The sequence below is a fragment of the Xiphophorus couchianus genome, chromosome 23, assembly GCF_001444195.1.
Source record: "Xiphophorus couchianus chromosome 23, X_couchianus-1.0, whole genome shotgun sequence".
Classification (NCBI taxonomy): domain Eukaryota; kingdom Metazoa; phylum Chordata; class Actinopteri; order Cyprinodontiformes; family Poeciliidae; genus Xiphophorus; species Xiphophorus couchianus.
The window spans coordinates 19,936,309-19,959,534 of NC_040250.1; the positions used below are offsets into that span (position 1 = coordinate 19,936,309).

The 23,226-nt window shown below is 38.9% G+C and overlaps 1 protein-coding gene across 4 annotated transcripts in view; it reads left to right on the top strand.

Moving 5' to 3' along the window:
* The first annotated feature begins 6,123 nt into the window (after positions 1-6,123).
* Positions 6,124-23,226, top strand: part of gria3b (glutamate receptor, ionotropic, AMPA 3b) — a 112,169-nt gene continuing 95,066 nt past the window's right edge. For 2 of the 4 annotated variants that reach the window (XM_028008727.1, XM_028008726.1), the window contains exons 1-2: positions 6,137-6,624; positions 7,048-7,206. In XM_028008727.1, coding sequence (XP_027864528.1) covers positions 6,546-6,624; positions 7,048-7,206 — 238 coding nt within the window. In that variant the 5' untranslated portion in view covers positions 6,137-6,545. Of the gene's footprint in view, positions 6,625-7,047; positions 7,207-23,226 lie in introns of all 4 variants that reach the window. The other 2 variants (XM_028008730.1, XM_028008728.1) reach the window with 2 other exon arrangements.

The following is a 23,226-nucleotide window of genomic DNA, read 5'->3' on the forward strand; positions in this document are numbered from 1 at the left end:
TTTTAGTTGTCAGACTCCTTTTCCCTTGAACCAGCTCCCAGTTTTTGGCAGTGAAGCAGACTTCCGTCTACTAGGCTTAAATTCTTCCTTTTTGATGAAGTCTGTCCAAATTTAGTATGAATAAAGAGACCTAAAGTTAGACCTGATTGGCCAATCAGGTCAAACTAACAAACTAAATCGATGTTTATGAGGGTAGTTTTTCGCCTTATAGTATTCAACATATAAAAATATGTTTTCAAATAAAGTTTGCTCAGTTTTACCTCAATAATGTAAAACCGATGTTAAATTAGAGTATTAATTTAATCACAAGACATTAATTAATGTAATCTATATATGTGTGTATGATTAGAAAGTGTTGTTGTGATGTAGGAGTCAAGATTTGGCTTTGAGTAATGACAGCAACTGCTTTAATGCAATTATTAATAAAACTGGTGGGTGGTGCCCAAGTTGGAGCACCACTCGATTATCAATAGCCAAATTGTTCAGTCCCAGTTATCGTACTAAGTTGACTCGGTCACAGGAGTTGTTCTTTGGCATGACTGTACCAGCTGTTTTAATATTTCTGTTTTTAGATTTATCTGTAACACTACAAAATAAAAGAGATATCGGTTTAAACATGGATGCTGTAGTTCTGAGTCTGTGCTTGTTCAGCAGTTCATACCAATACAGTCATTTTGTTCATGTTCAAGTTAAGATGAACTGCAGCACAACCGTTTGCTGCAAGAAGCAAGAAAAGTGCAGTTCAAAACTCAAATAAGCCACTGTCTCAAAAGTTACTCAATGACTTATTTGATTGTTTACTGCACTAATTAGTTTTAGCCACAAGGTTCATTATTGTAATGATAGGGTTCATTAGTGTTTAATATAGATGTTGCTAAAATCAGTGAGCAGTCAGTTGCCTCTTCTATAACGATAGATATGTTTTGATTGTTTTTAAAATGAGCAGATTTGTGGAACCCTATATTAAAACACTTTGAATTATGTGTAGGATATGTTTTCTGCCTGTATTTAATTTGTCGAACGGTGACACTACATTGACCCCATTGTATTTTTCAAGTTGATGTTCTCCATAAAGGTTTCAATCCTCTGAGTACATGTGCCTATTTGCACATACAGGGGGCGGTTATTCATCTTCTACAGACACAAACATTGTAAATATGTGTAATAGTGTTTAAACATGTTTCGTTTTGTACATATTTGTGTTTGAGATGGGAGGAGGAGGAGGAGGATGGGGAGCTGTTCTGCAATGTCAGAGCTTTGATGTGACGTGGTGACGATTCCTGCTGCCCAGCGAGTTTACTGCTGCAGTACTGTGGTTCTGGGATTAAGCCTGTCAATCTCAGTAGCTGATAAAATCAGGTCTGTGTAACCCAGGTAATGATAGTTTATATCAACAAAAGCGTACGAGCCGTGTGTTCATTAGCATGCAGACAGTGAATATTAGCCACTTGAATTGGAGTGTATAATTCATATTCTCTATCAGAATGTCCTGTCGCTCTGTCAATAAAATAATACTTTCGTATTCTGCAATTTCTTACATCTTCTGCTCAGCTCGATCCATTGTTTCTTTACAACGCTGCATCTCTGTCACAATGCTAAGTGCGTCTCTATCTCCCTAGACCTCTCTGCCTACCCACAGTTTCTCTCACTGAATAAGGCGCTGACAGAATAAAGAAGAGCTCCTGGAGAGCGGACTCTCTTATCAGCCTCCAACATCTAGCTGAGACTGATGGGCTCTTGGAAGCGCTCTCCAAATATCATTGAGTTTGAGCTGCATAATGCTTGTTTAACCGCATCCTTCCTACAATGCTAATTCAGCCCCTCTCATTACGTGTCTTTCACCAGAGGAACCAATTTCTATGATTACTGAAATTAGTTCCTCAACAGGACAGGATTAATGGGAGGCAGTAGTCTAAAGGGCGAGAAAAACGGGACTGAAAGGTGAGTCAAGTCCTACATGAGCGAAAGGGAATTGAAATATGACGTGACGTGGGTAGATCAAAGAGTACAAAACTGATAAATATCAAATTTGCCAGATGTTAAGCTCTTAAAGCTTTGCTTGAAAGAAGTTTTCACTGAAATGAAAAAGCCGTTTTCAGAGGAAATTATCCCTCCTGTCAGTACTGTCATCATGCATTTCAGCTTATTAATTCAAAACTCTGAGGTAATCTGCACTTGATGGGAAAAAAAATTAACTTAAACACCTGGTTCGGTGTTTGCAAAGCACTTGCCAAAAGTGTGGTTAAACACGAAAAGGGTTAGAGCAGATGTACCACAGTGAGTCGTTTTTGGTGGGAAAAGTCTGCTTCACCTGTCTGCCATGCAGCTACATGTTGCCTTATTTTGATCACAGACAAAAACTGTTTATGTCTCTTGTTTTCTTATTACAATAAGAAAAAAAAGGAGATTTTGTCAATTTGCAACAACAAATATTTTTGCCTGGACAAAACAACAGCTTTTTCTCCCACTTCTAATGGTCACATCCTCATGTACTGCAGCGCCCACTGAGCTGCCTCCCAGCACTGTCCTAGGCAGGATGTTCACAGCCATGTGATGTCTCCAGTTCACATGGAATTGCCAGCTGCTTCTTTTGACTTGACAGCGAGAAGCTTGCAGAGATTCAAAAAAATAAAAAATACAAAAAATGTCCTACAGATGCACATCTCCCCCACACAGATGCCCTTGTAAAGATGTGTGACACAGGAGCAAGTGTGAGACACCCAATAAATAAACTGAACTCCCCACCCAATACCCACCCACAAAACAAAAACAAAAAAACGTGAATCAGATGACCTGTTTGATTGGGCAGTCATTTTTATATGTAGAGAAACTGAGAGCGAACCTACGAAGTCTCGGCTCAGTTGTTTTCATAACGTATGTTTCCACTAATCTGACATTCTTGTAATCTTCTTTACTAATCCTTATAATCCTGTTTTTTGTTTTTGTTTTTCTTTTTTCTTTTTGCAAGCCCTTTGCAAGATGTTTCAAGGCTTTGGTTCTTCTGGTTGCTATTGGAACACATTTTTTAGAAAAATGGAAATTACCTTGTTTAAAATCACTTTTTCTATAATGCAAAGTTAGCACTTCATTACTGCTTACTTGTATAAAAGCCTAAAGATGCTGTTTAAAATAGAATCCCTTTTGTTGTGGTGTGACAATAATGCAGGTGCATCCCACGAGTCATTTCCCTTAATAGTTAACCATGGAACCTTTTCATGTTTTGTCAATCTTTAATTTATTTTCGTGTGTTTTTTTTTTCTTTGTGGAAGTTCAACATAAATTAATTGACTCCTGTAAAGTGGAAGAAAAATGATATATGGCTTTCAAACATATATTTTTTTTCTTTACAAATTAAAATTCTAAAATGTGTGGTATGTATGGAATAACTTAGTCAGATATCCCTAAATAAAGTTAACTGCAACTGCCTTCCAAACGTTAGTAAGCAGAGTCCATTTGAATGCAAGTAAAACGCTACATTAATAGGACCATCTGCATAGAAATAATTTTGGTAATTCTTGGTAACCTAAAACAAGAGAAGTTTCCTCTAATTTAACTTCAGACTGTGACGACATATGTGCACATGTCTCTTTGTTTCAGCTCCATGCACAGGGTGTTGCTTAAAGAAAACCAGTTAAAGGCAAAAGACTCAAGAAACGGGCAAATTTTCACCTTCTAGCATGACAATGACATTAAGAAACCTCATTCTCTTGGAAAATATGTGGAGTTTCTGCCGGCCCTGCTTGTAAATGTCACAAATAAACCTGTTAAAGGTTGCTTCGTACATTTAGCAAGTAGAAACATTACTATAGATGTAAGTGAACAGAAGGTATTTATAGATGTGTCTAACAAGCACTAACAAGTCTGCTACCATCTCCTAAGCTCCTTTTAGGGCTTCCTAATGTGATGTATTTTATGTAATTATAGGCACTTATAGTTCTGTACTTTTCAAATATGCTCAGCCCCCTAAGGAGAACGACAGAATCTGCCTCAAAAATCCATTATTATACCCCACATTTGTGACGATCACTCTGCGGTTACGAGAAAGTGTAGGATTCAAATGTCAAAATGACAAAATAATTGTCCAGCAATCATCATTGAATCAAGCCTAAAAATAATGGCACTCGTTGCCTCTAGATTAGCAATGGAGGCAGGGACTGTCATTTCTTCTGTGAATGTTGCACTAGCCTCAAACGTTTTCATTCATGTCCCCCCTAACAGGCAGAGATGAAGACTTTATCATGTTGTGTTAGGAGGCGATCAGAGGGAGCAAATGATTAATTCTTGCTGGTGAGATTCTGAGCTACAGGCTGCGAATCGTCGTCATCTTCAGGCACAAAGGCAACATCCCCTATGACAATCTTCAGTCATTTTGTTAAACCTTTGTCTATGTCACATCCATTTCTGTGTTTTTAAAAAGCTCAAAATGCAGATAACATAATATTTTGTTGTCATGTAGTAGATAATACCTGTGAATGTTTGCACTTTTGAGAGGATGGAGTTCCTGCAGAGACTGAGCCCTGATAACAATTATAATGCGGCGTGGCAAAAAATGCCCTAATTACCAATATTACAGTGCAATCACCATAATCTAAAATCAATTATGCTGAGGCCTTATCGCAACTCTGTGGATTCCTTTGGTGGGGAATCATTTTCTCCCTTTTTTATTTTTTCATTAGCCTCAGTCGTGATAAGGACTCAGCATACCCTGTCTTTTGAATTAACTTTTATTTTGAGTCATCTTTAAAGGTGTCGTCGTGTGCCCACTTGAACTAGTGGTGTGGTGTGATGGTGTGAAAATATCGACACAATCTGCACCGACACCGGCATAATAGTTTCGGTCTCTATATCCAAGCATCCAATATAATTTACTTCTGACACACGGATATCAATGTGACAAGAAAATCAATGTAATCTCACAGCATATTAAACCCCAGAGATGTACTAATTTATAGAAACTGACCAACTCTGACCCCCGACTAGGTCAGGAAATCTCCGCTGCCTGGTGACTAAGTCACAGAATTAGTCCATTTCCTCGGATGATTAACAACACTGTTTCAAATAAATTACCTCTTGTGTCATTCAGAATTGAAATGTCAACGTGATAAACAAGCATCTTTATCAATAAACTTTTGGGCTCCATTATTTTAACTGTACTGTTCTCAATATTTTGAATAAAGCTACCAGACCTGTGAGCGATGGGCTCTGTTCTTTTCTTAAATCCTAGCTTGACCAATTGAATTAAAGCTGTAATCACAACAAAATGAGGTTTCTATTGACCCTGGGGGCCCAAATCAATTTTCTTTTCTTTTTTTTTTTTGAGAATATATTGAAAACCCCTTACCTCTTCTTCACAACATATGCACTACTCTGAGGTAAGCTATCATTTACGATCCCTAAGTAAAACTTTGGGGATTTTAGTTGTATGATGACAAAAATGTAAAGACATGTTATTTGCCTTTATTGCAAAAAAATTGAAAATGTCACAGAATATTTAAAATCGACAGATATTCTGTCACAGACTAAAGGGAACATGGTACATTGTAATACGGTTTTCTAAAGTCTTATCTATGTGCTATATCTTCAGAAGCTTTTGAAGATTTTAATACATAACATCTATTATACGTGATTTATTTAATATAGAGTAAGAATTAAATTAAATGTGGTAAAACACGTGCTATTTTGAAAATAATCTTTTAGTCACGGTCTCTTTTCTGATTTGATTCAACATATTTTTGATCCACGTTAATAAAATATTCGCTTGCCTTCAGACCTGCGTTCAGCACCACGGACAGCTCCACGCTCTCTCCCTCGCCTCTCCTCTAAAGTTCTGGATGCTTGGTTTACTTGTGTGAACGTAGATTGGACACTTTGCGTTGCCTCGATCACTTTTACCGATTTTACTTTAACTTCGTGGTTTTCTGAGCTCCAATGTGATCCAAACTTTGTAATCTGGAGGAATCGCTCCGTGTAAAAACAACCGCACATGTTCCTCCTGGAGGAGCAAACGCCGCCTCTCTGTGCATCCTGACAATGCAGCAGCTGTCACAGCTGGAAGCGGCCAGTCAAGTCAGAATCAGCCTGAGATTGCGGTGTTGTTGTTTTTTTATTGACTCGGTCATATTGACTAATATTGACACGTGCAGCGCTCTTCCTGTGGTGTCGTAATCTAGCAAGCTGAGGCTTTATTCTTTTATTTTTTATTTATTTATTTAATTATTGTTATTTTTAAAAAATTTAACGTCAGATCAAGTTTGACCAGCACTGGCCTGCCGCGACGGATCCAATCAGAGTTCAGATCAGCTTCATCTTCCCCCACCACCCCTCCCTCTCCGTCTCTTTCTCTGCCTCTCTTTCTTAGTTGCAAAAAAAAAAAAATAGAAAAATGTTCTGCAGCTGGGCTGCACCTCAATGAATGAATTGGTGCACTGTGCACAGCCACCACCATCTACCCACTGGATTTCCATTTATTCCCGGCATCCATCCCGAACATATGAATCTGCTTAGACAGAGCCTTTTAAGGAGTTGAAAAGATCAGGTCGGAGAAAATGGCACAACGCGTGGTTTTCTTTTTGCTGTGGCTCTTTGACCAGACCTCAGCCGGATTTCCGAATCAGATTAACATCGGTAAGTGTCCCGCTCGTTTCGGCGAGCTGCTGATTGTTGTTTGCGTAATATAATGCATGATTGCAGTTTTATACTGGGAACTGAATGCGGAGCTCTCCGCAGTGGCGCCGGACTAACTTGATTTCCCAGTGCTGCATTCTTAAAGCGGCTGGTTTTAAAACTACAATAAAGCTTCAGCTCTTGCTGAAAACTACCAGAAATGGTTACAGATGAGGACAGGCAACGTTTTGTCGTCTCAGTTCCGAAGAGTTCCAGGCCGGCGCACCGATCAGTAATGCACGAGTTCATCTGTAAATTACAAATAGTTTCTTTGTTCACGCCGAGTTCCTCGCGTTGCGACCAAAGAATGAGGGTGAAAGCCGGCGATGAACTGTGCACGCCACCGTGAGAGTTGTCTGATCTTGGTTTTGAATTTCTCCAAAGGGGGACTGTTCATGCGATCCACGGTGCAGGAGCACAGCGCGTTCAGGTTTGCTGTCCAACTCTACAACACCAACCAGAACACCACCGAGAAGCCCTTCCACCTCAACTACAACGTCGACAATCTCGAGTCGTCCAACAGCTTCTCGGTCACCCATGCATGTAAGTGCGCTTCCTTGTCAGTCGCGTCCAGAGCGACCGGTGCACTTCTGGGGTCCGCCAAGAACGAGCAGTAATTATTCAGGTGCTTTATGGAGATTGCAGCTGAGTTCGGGCGTGCAGACAAGTTTCTGTCACCTCTTCTTGGATTCAGAAAGTCTCAGTGGAAATAGCAACTCTTTATTTTCTCACCGTGAAAATCTATTTATAGACTGCGTTTATTGTTGTAAAACACAACATATTCAAAGCATACGTCACATCATTTTGCACACTTATTCCATGTTGTAAGGTTACATCACTCCGTCACAGTGGCAGTACCTGCATGAACGAGCCCCTCCTTCAAGTTTCAACATACAATACACAATTATTGGGTTCAGAGGAATGTTAAGAAAAGTAACAATCTCCTTTTTTCGTTTTTCCACAAACGTGTGTTTCACGAATCCCAACAGTGCAATCAGTAGAATCAGTGTAAATCCAGTTCAAGTTTTTTTTTTATTTACCGACATATATTTATTTATTTTTTTGATTGTCTTAATTTGAGGTTATGCCTCATCAAATGTGGAAATGCTGTTTTTTTGTCTTTACAAACAGCACAATCTCAAAAAACTGGGTTTTAAATAATCGCTGTTCAGTGTTGTGTAAGCAGTTTGACCAATATTTTTGCACAAATCTTGATCAGATTAATTCAAAAACAGTATAACAGCTCTTTAGTTTACTGTCAAATTGGAGTCTCAACTTGAACAGATTCATTTTTTTAAGCTGTCATGCCACTCCTGATCCATGACGCCCTGTATGGTTAGTCATATTGCCCCTCTAAAACAAGACAGCACCTCACTTGCTAATCAAGTTGTCTAATTGCTAAAGTTATCTGACCTGCAAAAAAAAAAAAAAAAATCTCTTTAAAACTGTTTAATGTCAATAATTTTATCATATATTTAATTTGAAGTAAGAAAACTTTAACTTAATTTTTGGGAAATTATTTCTTGTTTTTTCCTTATTGCATGTTTATGATCATACCATAAAAGTTGATAAGGAAAAAAAAACATTATTGTGTAGCTTTCTTTTGACTGATATCTCTTTGAATAAAGCAGAGACGTAAAACAAGAGATGAGTGCAACACTTTTCTTTGCTGTTAAACATAAACAAGGACCTCCATTTGGTGAAACAGCCAACTTTGTTGGCCCACAGCTTTATCTGACTGACTGTAGCAGCTGTGTCCTTCTAACCCCCTGCATGGCATGATCATAATGGCCCCTTGACTTCCCCTGTCTGCTGGAGCATCGCCTACTGCTCTGTCCTATGATTCCCCCCCCCCCCCCGTCTTTGTTGGAGAGCGTCTTCCCCGGCATTGCAGAGTCAGCTCATTAGCACTCAGCCCTCATAGCACCTCACCGTGCTGTCATTGGGTGAAAGGGGAAAAAAATCCATAGCTCCCCAACCATCGCCAGCAAATGAGTTGGACTCAGACCTGCAGAGGAGGTGGGCCCGAACAGTGAGGCAGTTGAAGCAGAGCATCATATCGCAGGCAGCAGAGCAGCAAGTGGCTTAACGAAGGCATCCACGAGAAACAATAAGCAAAAGAGGGTGAATAAATAATAGATAATGCCGTTCAATTTCACGCATGTTGAAGAGGGAAGGGGAGGATAGGAGAAAGGGCTGATATCAGAATCTAATTAAAAACAGAGGCAAGCAGAGTCTTAGCAAAAGGAATTTTCACCCCGAAGGAGCAACGGCATTGTTTCTAGCTGCCCTCACTAATAGTCCGCCTCAGTGTTGAAGGACTACGTTAAGCTGTAGGAAAATCATATGCATTTGAAACAAAATAACTTGATGTGAGCCTCAAGGTGTGTTTTATGATTTTGCTGCTGCTTTTCAGATTGGAAAAAAAGAAAACACTCCCTCAGGTGTGTTTCCAGAAAAACACATAGGAATGAAACATCTGTGCAAATCCTCGACGACACTCAGCAACCATTTGGTTATACGTCAGTGGTCTTCAACTCTTGTGTTCTGCTGCTTTTAGATGTCTCTCCGCTTCAACACACCCAAGTCAAACAATCAGGTCATTAACTGGATTCTGGACAACTTGGCTGCATACTGAGGAGATAATTCAGCCATTTAATTCAGTGTGTTGGATTAGGGACACATCTAAAAGCTGCTGGACACCGGCCCTCGAAGCCTCGATTTGAGGATCCCCGGTAACTTTAACACTGGTTTATAACACATATGCACTGGCATAGAAAATCTTCTGCAGGACAATGTGACCAGCCCACAGCAGAAGCTGCTCATGAGTAGGTCAAGGAATGTGATAAACGTCTCGGGGGTTTGTCTACCACTGGCCACTTGGTCAACCTGACCCCTTTGTACTTTCTCACTTTCATTTCGTGCCTGGACACAAACAATTTCATTCTTATGCACTTAAGCCATTCATGTTAGTTTATTTTTGTTAGCATTTTGGTGAATTGTGTCGATAAATTGTACTAAAAATGCTTAGAATCTGACATAAAATTTAATTTAATCAAATTTTATTTCTGGAGCATGTTATTTTCATTGGTTTATCTTCAAACACTTACTAGCTCCAGTTAACTCAGATGTTACATGAGAGATACAGATCGCTGGAAGAAAACCTCCCATCGGTAGATGGTATTTATTGGAGTCACACAAGTCACATTTCCTTGCAGTAGATTATGAGCAAATTATAGGAAATTGCTTTTAGTCATTAGATGTTGAAGTCAATATGAAATGTCCTTAATGTAGGTTGGAATTTAAGTTTAGTTTGTACAAAACTTCAGACAGCAGGCACCTCCTTTTTGTACCTAAAGAAGTCAGATATGAAAATCAAATCTACAGACGTTCTAAATGCTGAAGGGCTAAATGAAACGAGCTGCACCCCCATCACTGCCTCTCAGAATCTCAGAACACAGAGGAAATCTAATTCCAAATGTAACCATCTTTCTTAGAAAAGTCTTCGCTGTCTTCTTGATACGGACATTCATCTGTGCCGATTGTGGACTCTCTATATTCATCTACTGCTGCCACTAAAGAACGATGTGCCATAACCACAGTTTCATAACGTAAAAGCTGGATACTTATGAGACATTTAATTGTCACTCTGATCGTGCAATTCTTAGGAGACGATAAAAGCCTATCAAAATCACTACCTTGTTACACGGTCTCAGAATCTGCTCAATGTAACTGAAAGTGCATGCAAGAGATGTGCTTGAATTTACAGGACGGATTTCCATCTTTATTCCAAAATAGACAAGACCTGCAGCCAACATGCCTGGGCATCGCAAATGAGGAGCTAATGAGCTGAATTTTATTGTTAGTAGGGAGGGAACCTGCACGACACTGTCCAAATCATTTGTTGTTCTTGATGGATGTGCATTCGACAGCCAATATGTGCAGCCATTTTCAATAAATTAGTAAATAAATAAAATATTATTGGTCTGGTGTAATTTAATTTAAATTATACGCCATGTTCAAATTAAATCTCACTTTATCAACTCACTTCATAAAGTGAGTTACGGAAGTATTTGCATTTTTCAAAAATGTTCACATTTATTTAATATTTCTGTATCTAGTTTGTATTAAAACACAGCATGTTCTCAAACTGGGCCAAGGCGTACGGTGATCAAGCATAACATTATGACTAGCATGAGCTTCCTGACTGGGTCTGTGGTTATACTCAAATAACTGCACTGTGCTGTTCACCTCGACACGTTATCACAACATTTGAGGTGCAGCAGCTTGCCTGCTGAACTGGATCAGGTGAACAAGCCTTTATTCCTCTTGTGCATCAATTAGCCTATCCCAGTTTACTGCTGTTGCTTCCTTGTATCACTTTTGACCCAATTATCCAGTCATCAAATTTCAGCCTTTGTCAAACTTGCCTGAAACCTTACACTTGTTCAATTGTCCTGCTTGTAAACATTGGGAACACAATGTTTCCAAAGTGTTCAGCAGCATTTGTTGAAATTAATTAGACAGAAAACTGCAACTCGGGCCTTCTCATCCAACATCAGTGTCTGCGGCTGTAGTATGTAACTTTACTTTAAAAAGAAAAAAGTTTTTTAACATATTTTAACATTTTTGTACAATTATTATTATGTCATGACAATATAATGTAAGACAGACAATCTGTGAAAATATTATGCTCCTCTGCATTCTCTCAGTGCTAGCTGCAGAAATACACCATTCAGTCAGTAATAACCAATCAGAGCCAGGAGGAGGGTCTTAGCGCTGTCAATCACTCTCATACACACACCCTCCTCTTGCTCTCTGCTATTCTACAGCTAGTTTACCACTACCATGAATATTGAGGCTAGGGACCCAATATTCCCTGGAATATTGTTGTATGACTGTGGGGAAACGGATTTTCTGGAACGTTGAGTTGTTTCTCCGTCATTAGCACTCTGAGCAACATTGATTGACTGCGCTAAGACCTTCCTCCTAGCTCTGAGTGGATGTTTTTAGGTCGGGAGTGGTGCTTTTCTTCAGACAGCAATAGCAGCTCAGAGGGAAGGTGGAGGAGCTCAATCTTTTCACAAACTATCTGTCTAATATTATACTGTCTCAGCATGGTGACAGTTTTAACAAGTATTGGAAAAACATATATTTTTAAAAGTTACATACATGCTTTAACCTTTCAAATGTCATAAGGATGGTCATTCACATAAATGTAATCCTATGTCTTGTGGAACCTTATTAGGACTTATTAAGACTATCATTCAACATAATTTATGTGTGAAGGTATATTATGTATATCCCACTCAGTGACAGGTGTCATGATGGAAATGTAATCAGTGTTATTCACTTTACCTGTAAGTGGCCTCAATATATTCAGTGACAAGTCTATACCTTTTGATGTAATTTGTGCAATCTGTGGTGTTTGTCAAGAAGGTGCCTTGACATTCTTGTTAGCTGAGACCGCAAACTGAAGACAGCTCATGTTGAGCTCACAATAGTCCACAAGGATTATACATTTTCTCTACCAATATGGGGAGCAAAAAATAGATAAAGGTTATTAAATATCACTTATCTGCTGACTTACAGACCTTTGGGTCTGTACGTTTTAGTGAGAGAGGACCGCCTGTGCTCGGAGTTTTACATTTGTCAGGTGTTTTTTGTTTTGTTTGTTCTGCAAACTGTCACGTTAATTTACCGGACATCCAAAGTTCCTTTGGTTTGATTTGGCTCCTGTGAATGACTCAGACCTTTGTCAGCAGTAGCAAACGCCTGCTGTATGCTTTGTAAATGTTTTGAAAAGGGTGCCTTTTATTTATGTTTGACGGAATAACAATTTATTTTTGCATCTTTTAAGTTGTTAATTCTAAGAACCATAAGACTTTACTACATTCAAATGCACTCAAAATCAAATAAATTGTATTTGGCTTCTAAAAATGAAACTTGACAATCCTTGCCTTTAATAAAAGCTTGGTTTTCTGTCGTTTCAATTTCTTTTAAGCAACTTTAAAGCCGTGTGCTATTAATGAAATTAGTGACTTTTAAAGCAACAATGCGTGGCTTCAAAAATCCCCGAGGCTCTGCTTTGTACCACAGCGGCATGGTGTGTCCTTTGGTGACAAGACTGTTGTTGCTTTGAAGTAACATGAGAAATTGTGAAATGTGTAATTACCAGCTCGGGCTCTATAATAGCTGCTGAGGCTACAAGTCAGGTGTGCTCACAGAGAACTCAAAAGTGCTTCAAAGCAAAGGGTCCACGTTTGAGGAAAAGCAGAGCAGACAGCATTAATGTTGCTGATAGTCATGGCTTCACCAACTTAATGACACTGTCATCCATTCTTACCTGTTTACCCTTCTTCTTTGCTTCCTTTACGTGAGACAAAAAAACATCAATCCTCTGCACATCTCTTGCTGTGCTATTTATGAAATTACTTACCTTGATTCTTGTTAAAAGACAATTTTGCACTCCTTGGCTTTTGAATCTTATCTCACTGCTCCTCATTCCTCATTCTGTCATTAAGCTAATGGTCTGTGTCCCCTTTGCCAGCCTTTTTACATCTGCCTATCCTATTTTATTGAATCCTTGAGGTCCTTAAACTCTGGCAAGATCACATGCTTCCTTGGCTGCTGTGTCCGTCCACCTTTTCTCGCTGATCTAGCGAAGGCTGTCCCATTCCAACACTTTGGGTTTTTATTGAACTGAAGAAACCAGAATGAATGTAACAGATAATGCATGTGTAGTTAGTTGGCTATGATCCATCAGAGACACCAGGAAGTTATCGCTCTGGCTTTCAAACAAATATAAAAAAAATATAATATGTGTTTATCAATGAGCTATAGGGGTGTACGTAAATTTAACTACCTCTGGGCTTTGCCAGGTCAGCTGTTTTTCCTCATTTTATGGCTGCCAGCTTGATATTTGTGGCCACGGTAATACATGTGCTAAAATTTCCCTTGATAAAGACGTATGAAAGGAAGAAAATAATTTTAAAAAATTGATAGGAGAAAACTGAAATGTGAGATTGGGATATTGGTACTGTTTGTTGAGTTTGTTCAATTGTTAATAGCTTCATATTGTGAAATAGTAAGTAGGCTATACTTGTATAGAACCCCAAAGCGCTTCACACCACATCCACTCATTCACCCATTCGCCCTTTTGGCTACAAGTGAAGCATCCATAGAAACAGAGAGAATATTATATATTTAATTAGTCCTAAACTAGAGAATAACATAATTGTGAAACTTGACTTTATAGTCCTCTGCATATGAGCTGCTTGAATATAATTCCATACATTCAAAAGCAATGGAGATAAAAAAAAAAAACAATAACTATAGATCATTACTGAAACGTTTGTTTTGCTGTTTTATTTTTTCCACAGAAAACAAACAAAAACAACAAAAACGGAAAATGTGACATAATACATAACATCTTTATCAGTTGTAGTTCCCTTCCCTCTATTTCACAGATTTTACATCACTGTGAGCTCATAGAGAACGAAATAGTTGGAAGAAAATGTTTCCATGTGCTTTACAAACAGGCCAAAATCTTAATTTTTTGTGTTAGATCAGTTAGAATTACTTCTATTTATTAAATACCAGGAAAAAGAGGAGAGAGCCCAGTGAACGTTTACGTCATGAAATGCTGTACTGCATTAAAAATGTTGAAACCCATTTAAAAAACAGATTTTTAGCTAATTAATAATTCCTAATGTTGGTGATGCTTTAATGCTGGAAAAGAATTATATCCTTTTAAAGCTGAACATGCTGCAGCAGTTCCACATTTCAACTTGTGTCTCCCAAATGACCCACTCTTTAACCGCCAGCTGTTGAGACTGGTCAGCTGGTTAGTCAGATGTGGTGGAGTGTTTAGTTTGAGGCAAGTAAAACTAAGAAAACATGGCATTTATGTTTTGCACCGTGACGCAGGTTAGTCATGAAGAGGAATTCTGGACAAATTGAAGTTTCAAGTCAGTCAAAGCAGATTTTTGAATACAGATGAGAGCTAAGAACTGATTTCTGTTTAGATCTGTTCAGATTCAGAGGCCTTGCAGTCATGATTTGTTTCAACATTTGTGCCCCATTTAGCGAGGTGGTTCTCCTCATACTGCCCAGAAACACCAACAGATTCTTGAAGGGGATGTGGCAGCTCACACTTGGACAGAGCACAGGTGGTAAATGGCATATGTTGCGAAGCACAGACAATAGGGGTGCTTACCAAATCTTTGCGTGCATTGTTATGTGTAGCTTTTGGAGATGCTGTTGTTTTGCTCCTGTGGGAAGAGATTGTAAACGAAGTGACAAGGAGGCATGTTTTTGCAGCGCATGACCTGCAAGCACTGACAGGGACAGGCTGTCGTCTGAAGAGGCTCCTCAGGTGATTGTAAGAATGCCACAGTGTTGGTTCTTGGAGGCTGCATAGCTCAGCTTGAAAGGTGTGATGAGAGTAAACGTGGGGAAAGAAAAGAGGTAAACCGAGTAGTGTGAGGGCTGAGAAAGGGACTGGGGTAAGTGAGAGAAAGAAGGAGAATATAATTTTTTTCTTTTAAGCTGCTCAGAGAGTGTGTTAGCGTGAGTGCACGACTGTGTTTAAGAGAGAGATTTCTCCAGGCAATGGGGGGTTGTGCAGGGACATGCCATCACAGTGCAGCTGTGTTGGAGGCACAGATGGAGGTTTGTGTGTGGCTATGATGCAGACGCATGAGAGACCCCACGAGGCAAAACTTACTATTGCGCTTACATGCCTACATGTACTCTCACACAAACACAACCACTCACTTGCAGAAAGACAACCAAGCCCTCTCACAAACACCACTATGATTTCCATTTCTCAGACATACACCATTAAGCTCTCTTGCAAATACTATCAAATTCTATTAAATATATCAATACGCTCTCAAATGTCCTTCACGCTTCACGCGTTCAAATGTATTTTTCTTGAGGGAAAGTCTCTGATTATTACCTTTGAAATCCAAAATATTGTAGTCACAGTAGTTGATTAAAATGTAAAATAGAATAAAATTTATTTCAGTTTATTCTTAAATATTAATTTTATTAATTCAATTTTATGAAAATAAATAATTTACTCTGGTTTATGTGCAAATAGTAACTTTTAATCTACATTAAAAATCTTTACACTCCTTTTAATATTTTGTTTTCCATTAAAGAGCTTAACTTGAGGAGAGATTTGACATAAAACGGCTTTGAAATGACGAGTCTTTTTAACAAAAAACACTTGAGATACGGAGGACCAAAACTGACAGAATTAAAAATAAAAGAGGAAATACATAAATGACCCAATAAATAAATCAATACAGTTAAAATGTGCCACTTCATTGCCAAAAGAAGAATTTTTATCATTTATTTACCTTCATATTTATCTTTTCAGATTAGATCTAACAAATTGCACACTATTTGTCTGTAATGAACAGCACAGTGATGGAACGATTTTGAGGACAGCAGGCCAGGCGATCTCAGAGGCCTCTAGAGGTGGCTTGATATGGGTCTCAGTCAAATGAGTGGTACAGTAGTGAGCTGGGACGAGGTTACAAGCTCTGGGAGCTGCACAGCCTGAGAGAGGAGCACAATGTCAGCACATCACTGACAACAGTGTTCAGATAGCAAAAGATCAGATAAGTGGAGGATGTTTTTTCCGATACAAATTCAGATTGTGAAAACCTCTGCTAAATTTGCAAAACCATGAATTTTGGTTGCGGAAGTTGTATATGTACAGTAATTGTTTGAATTAAACACGTTCATTTAAGATTTAATTGGCCAGGTTACTTTGCAAAAGTGCAAAGAATATTCACAATATATTTTGACAATTATGTTACCATAGCTACAATCTGGTGCTACCAGTTTCTTGTGGCTTGAGCTCACTTTGTTCACAATCACATCTCTGTAAATAATAACCAATTATGACTGTCTGCTTTTAAGCTTGGCCAATTGAAACTAGCATTGATGATGTTTCTTTAAGAGGTCTCCCTAAATCACATTCTGCTCAAGACCCCCTACAACATTGGCCCTGCATGATGAGCCAGAGCCACTGCACTGTGCATCTCTGAGCTGGATGCGCGAGACAAACAGGTAGATTTAATTTACGTGGCACTAGTTGGGACAAATTTGTTTTTTGCAGGCCGGGCTTCGTGGAGCGATTTTTTCTAATCTCCTCTCTTTGTTGTCAGCCGACTGGCTCTGAAGCACTCATTCGTGTGTTTTACAGGTCCACTCCGCTGCCGCACACTTAGCTGATCTATGACGAGCTTGAATGGAGCGGAGGAGAGGTAGAGAAGGTATTTGATTTGGCATAGTTTAAGGTATAGTGGCGCCACAAAACAAGAGCATGGTGCGTGACTACTGCATGAGCTCGACAGCTTCTCCACAGGCTAAACTGCCGGCTCACTAACCCATCGGCTCACCGGAGAATTCCCGGTAGTCCCGTATGCCAGACCGCCCCTGACCACAGGGGAACACAGACAAGCAGGATGAACAACCAGGCATATAAGCATCTTTGCAACTACATTTATAGCAAAGCCTCACATCTCACATAGTTTTAGGTAAATAGGAAATGAATATCCAATTCAAAATTAGCTATAAGTTTTTCAATCATTCTTACATGTTTATATGGTCACATGAGAGAAAGTTTTTTTTTTCTTTGAGCTCCACAGAGATACCCCAAGGACCAAGCCTCCAAAGAAAACAATATTTCTGACCTAATTTACTGGCCATGAGATGCCCTCTGCTGCATTTCTTCTAAATTATTATTTTTTTTAATTTTAGGCACATAACAGAGGCAGTAATGAGATTCAAAATACTAAACACAGCACACACTGCCAGGCAGATCCAACACAATTAATATTTAATCAGAATATCAAAGATCCTCTTGAACCCAACCTAAGGAGAAGTGCTGCTGTCGGAGAGTTATTTGTCTTGGACCCTGCAATACTGGCAGATGTTGTTTGGTGCAACATTTATTCCTCTCTTGCTGTTGTACTTGGCTCAAATTCTCTGTGCATCTCTTACAAACTCAGGGCATTTCGCCATTTTCAGCAGCTATCAAGTATGACTGAAAAGCAGTATAGTGAGAAATTATTGATTTTAAAGATCAGTTAACATCATCATATCTTTTAATTTTAAAGATTTATGTAGGCATGCCAGTAAAGCAGGAGTTCTTGTAGTCCCCATTGATCCCCTTCCTGCTCAGTTTTCTGAATGAAATGTCACAGAATTTCAAGTGAGATTAAACAGGATTAAGAAGTAATAATTAATGTGAAATGTCCTGGGAACCCGACATTGATCAAGATTGGACTGCTGTTTATTTTTGCTCCACTGCAGTTACATGGCAAAATTATCAACAGCATTGGCAAAGATGTTTTGAAAAACTAAAACTAAATTCCTCTTTTGTTGTAACAGCATACAGTCACACTTGAAAATGTTGACCAATTAAAATGTCAATTTTAGTATAATTATTCAGTCAAGGGAAAAAAAAACATATTAAATTTTAAGAAGTACAGTAATTGCTTTGAACAAAAACCCTAGTGGTAAAATTATTAGATAATAAAGATAAAATGGTATACATCACATACATCCCATTTACCTTTTATTTCTTAGTCTCAGGATTACCATGGAAGAAGGTTAATCTTGAGTCTGATTTCTGTATAAGTATATTGTTCAGTGATTAAAATTTACTGGCGGAGGCCATTAACAACGTCCTGGCCCACAGCATCACAGATACACCACCGCGCAGAAAACAGGATGTGCTTTCCATATTATTGTTCATTGTTTTACAACAAACCCAGGGGTGTTCACTTCAGCTCATTATTAGTCTTATCAAGAACCCTAAAGCATTTCAAAGTGTCAGTGGAAAACTCCGGTTGTGTTGGTTTTTGATGAACTCAGTCCTTGCTGATAGGTTGGTCTGTTGATTCTGTCTGAACCATCTTGGAGCCACCGAATTTGGAGATTGTTTTACCTGCCTTGTGCTGAAAACATAAATATGGGTCATCTGGCCAGGTGCTAAGAGAATTTAGCCTCTATGTATATCCAACAGAAGCAGAAGAATGTGGATTACTTATTTTAAGGGCCCAGAAACTCTAATCAATATACAAAAAATATTAAAATAAATAAAAAATGGTTTTAGTTGCATTTTTTAAGGAATTATTAATTATACCAACAGTTGTACCACAATGACTTTGTGGTACAAATCACCACTAATGATTGTGTTTAAGCTAGGAGCAATTATTTCTTAATGTGTGACGTTTTCCCACCTATTGGTCTCAAATGCAAGGTTGAATTTTTACTAAATTTTAAGTCAGGCTGTTTGCACATTTACATCAGGGTGCCAATAAGTTTGGCAAACACTGTATGATATAAATTGGCTCATTTTAAGATAATTAAAAATACACTGCGCTAATTAAAAAAAGAGCTCTGGACAAACAGTGTCTAAAGGCATTTGAGCCTCATTTCAATACCTGATGTTACCATAAAAAACTGAAGTTAGCAAACTTAGGTATGATATGCTGAAAAATCTTGGATTTTTGAGCTTTGTTGCAATTGCGTTACACCAAGTGTACATCAAGTTCCCTTTTTTGCCAGCAGACATGATGTAACATGACAGCCCATATTTGCTCTGCCCATCTGCACACTGCTGTTCAAATAACGAGGTGGGTTCTGAACTATAAGTCAACAATGACAGGATAAGTCCATGTTCCCTTATTGAAGATGATATCAACACAGACCTGTGATGAAGAAAAGCAGCAGGCAGAGTATATGAAAAAGCAGCAACACACACTGGTGGGGGGCCACACAGTTGGAGAGACACAAAATCTTTGCAGTGAATTAAACAGGTTTGCTGGTGTTCTCTGTGAAAAGAAAAAGCTGCTTCTGATAAGGAACAAACGCCACTTGTTGTGCATTTAAAGTGAAGCGAACAGAGGGCCAAGCAGCTTTTTTTAAACTATTCATCTCACGCCAGCTGTCCGAATGTGTGTGACGGCTGCTTTCCATTTTGCTTTCTCACTGAGCAAAACCTCTCAAGCACAGTGGGTTGTGTTCTTGCGACCGAGAATATTTCTTATTTCAATATGTCATTTAGCCTCCAGGTTTGAAATGGCACTAATGTACAAAAAGAGTGAAAGACAAGCATTTTTTAAAAACCTGACTCTTTCCAGTTAGTGTGTTTGCCCTTTTTTTTTTTTTTTACCCATTACTGCCTGTACTTACTATTATTTCTGTTTGTGCCCCACTTCACCCTGTATATGTGGATATATATTTACTGGTCACATTACTAACTACACCTTTGCTAGTATTTGGTTTGTCCTCTTTTCCTTTTAGAAATGCCTCATTTTGTAGTGGGACATGTCCAGAAAAGTGTCAGACACATTCAGAGATCCATGTTGACTTAATGTAAAGTTACCCCAGAGTTTTTGGCTGCACATTTGTGATATTATATGAATTTTCCGTTCCACCAGATCCCATAGGTGCTCTGTTGGGGGCTGAGGGTTGTGACAAAGTGTATTGTCCTACGGTATGTAGCCACAGGTAAATATGTACACTATCGTAAAGGCGCTGCACATGTTCAGGAACAATACTCATCTAAACCCTAGCATCTGAATGTTGTAGTTTGAACCAAAGCTCATCAGAACAGACAATGTTTTTCAATCGGTCATGGTTTTCCACTGCATGTGTGCTGCCTGAATGAAGGCTACTGTGTTTTGCGCATGTTTACGAGAAATTCAATTGTATAATATTGTGAACAATAAGCCATTGAAAACAACAAGATGTCATGAGTTTTCTATTATTTTTCTCCAGTTTGTATATATCAAAATTAAAATAACTTTTAAATATTGCCCTGTGATGGACTGGTGACCTGTCCAGGGTGTACCCCTCGTCTCACCCGATGACCACTGGAGTTAGACACCAGGCCCCCTGAATCCCTGCAAGGATAAGCTGGTATAGACGATGGATGACTGTTGTAGATATTATTCTCAGGGTGGTAATGTATTTTTGCAGCCAAAGGAGTACTTGTTGTTTGTTTGTTTCTTTAGGTGAAAGCAAATAGATTATAATATACAACACTGTTTTAATTTTTTGTTTAAAAACTGTGATACTTTGAAACTGTGATACTTTTACTCGAGATTGTCACCCTCCACGAATCTCACATCTGGTAGTTACTAACATGTACTGTTCTCCAGTCCCACTGGGCCCATGCTAAACTCCACTACAATACCCGTAATCACTGAATCAGTAATCCTTTACTTGAGTCAGAATAACACATGCACATTGTGCTTCATTAGAGGTTACTGCATTGCTCTGACTTCACTGAGCCCTAAAGAAAAAAAGAGGAATTTTTATATTGTCTTCCTCAGTGGGAGGCTGCAGACCACATTGTCCTAACCAAGGTCGGGCAGCTTTTTTTCTTTTGCTATTTCTTCCAAACATCCCCCCGCCCCAAAAAACAAAAAAACAAAACACACATTCTAATCTTTTTGGCCTATACATCATCAGCCTATCGATTTTCTTTGCCTTTTTGTGCTGTGTGCTTTCTGTGCTAAAGGCAGCCAAAACTGAAGCGGCTGTGTTGTGATGAATACAAAGCACCAACTGGGAGTGTCACGATGTAGTTCTTCAACTTGTAAATATTGGATCACAGTGCGATGGGGGCTTCCAGCTTGCAGCTCTCCATCTGCTGGCTGAGCAGATTGATCTGCACGTTTCTGGCCTGTTTCGAGAGAGCCAGTCGCTGGCTAAGCCCCTGCCAAAGCAGCATGTCTGTACAGAAACAAGGGCTCCATCATAAGTGATTGCTTGTGACAGTTCACAGTCGCCGGGCCACTGAAGCATCATAACCTTGTGAAGCTAGCGATTGGGCGCTCTACCACAGAGGGAAAGAAGAAAAAAAAAGAGGGGAAAAATATTAGCATATTTCTTGCAGTGGTATAAAGATGCAAATAAGATAGTTGTGCCAGGAATAGCCTCTACTGTTAACGTTGAACGTTATTTCTATAATAAAAGGCATAATCCAAAGCAATGGGGGTGAATTCATGCGATTACTGCAACTGTGGCTGCAGCAGGATAAAAATAAAAAAAAGGCTTCGGCGATGTCACAAAGAGGTTTGTTGTTGCTGTGGCTTAAACTGCTAATGATAGAGAAACTGAGATATTCTACTGCGAGGAGGAGGAACAGAACCTGAGCCTTCAAAATCACTGTAGTCGGGTTTGTAACTGCAGCAAGCTCAGTGAGATCGCTCACTGATTCACGGAGGATGCATGGATTTAATCAATTCTGCATGAATGCTGTAAAGACTAGGACAATATCCAAACAGCCATGAGTAATATGCTTAGAATCTGTTGTAGGGGACTGTAAAGCTCCATTTTTGTTTCGACTTGTCTTGCTGCTTGGCCACCGAAGAATCATCATTTGTTTTGAGATGATGTACATGTGGGCAGCCTTGCTTTAGATGATTCTTTGCTTCTTTTTTTTTTTTCACTGCTGCTCTCCTGTCCTTAGTGCTCTCTGGCCCCCCATCAGAAAAAAATTAAGTGAACATGATGTGCTTTTTCAACCATTACCATCCTCTGTTTCTCCCTCTGAAAGTTAATTCAAAGAGACTGCGGTGGTGTGGCTCTTGTATTTTTACACATGGCTACATAAAACCCGTGGGTGGATGCGCTTAGGCCGCTGTCCGTGTTTGCGTGTCCATGCATGATTGTTGTGATAAAATATTGAAGTTGTCCATCATGCTATAATCAACCATCCCCTCCCCTAGTTTTATTTTCCATGCCTTTCTTTGTCCTGTAGCAGCTTTATTCCCTTTGACAAGTTCAGATCAGAAAGAAGAACCTCATCTGGACTCATGACAGACTTAATATGCATCAGCAAGTGAGGGAAAAACACCACTTAGAGTGGATCCATTTCAAAGGCCTTTGTGGAAATTGTTTCTTGTACGTCAGTGGCTTTTGCCATCCTAACAGGGCTAGAAAATAATGAAAAGCAACACAAGTTCAGTAGCTTAGTGATGGTTATAAAGGAAGGGAACAGTGGTGGAGAGAAGCATGGCGACGAGATAAAGAGATTAACCTGAGATATTTTTGTTCATTGAGCAATTATGCTCAAAATTACAGGCTGCATTTTTCAAAATGTTCCAGTGAGTATTCTAAAAAATATATAATTTGGTCTGAAACATTTTAGTGTCTTCCACCAAATGGGATTTCTGCGGTGTATCCCCTTGGTTTTTCAATGTATTTATTATGTTATGTACAAAGACTTTTTTTCTGTCAAGCAGATAATGAAGTAAGTAGAGATTGTTCATTTAATCCTAGCACAGAGTTGATTATTCAAAGAAAAAAAAATAAAGTAAATACTGATGATGCCACTGCTAAACATAATATTCAAATTTAAATATTGCATAAGTTTCTCTACAATCCATTCAGGTCCATCTTTGCAGTTTTTCGTAATGCAGGTAAATACTGTAAAGTCACAAATAGATCTTGCTTTACTCTCAGGCAATTTGACTGAATAAGGACTGAATGCAGCTGTAGGTGATTTTCAGATCTGTCATGCTC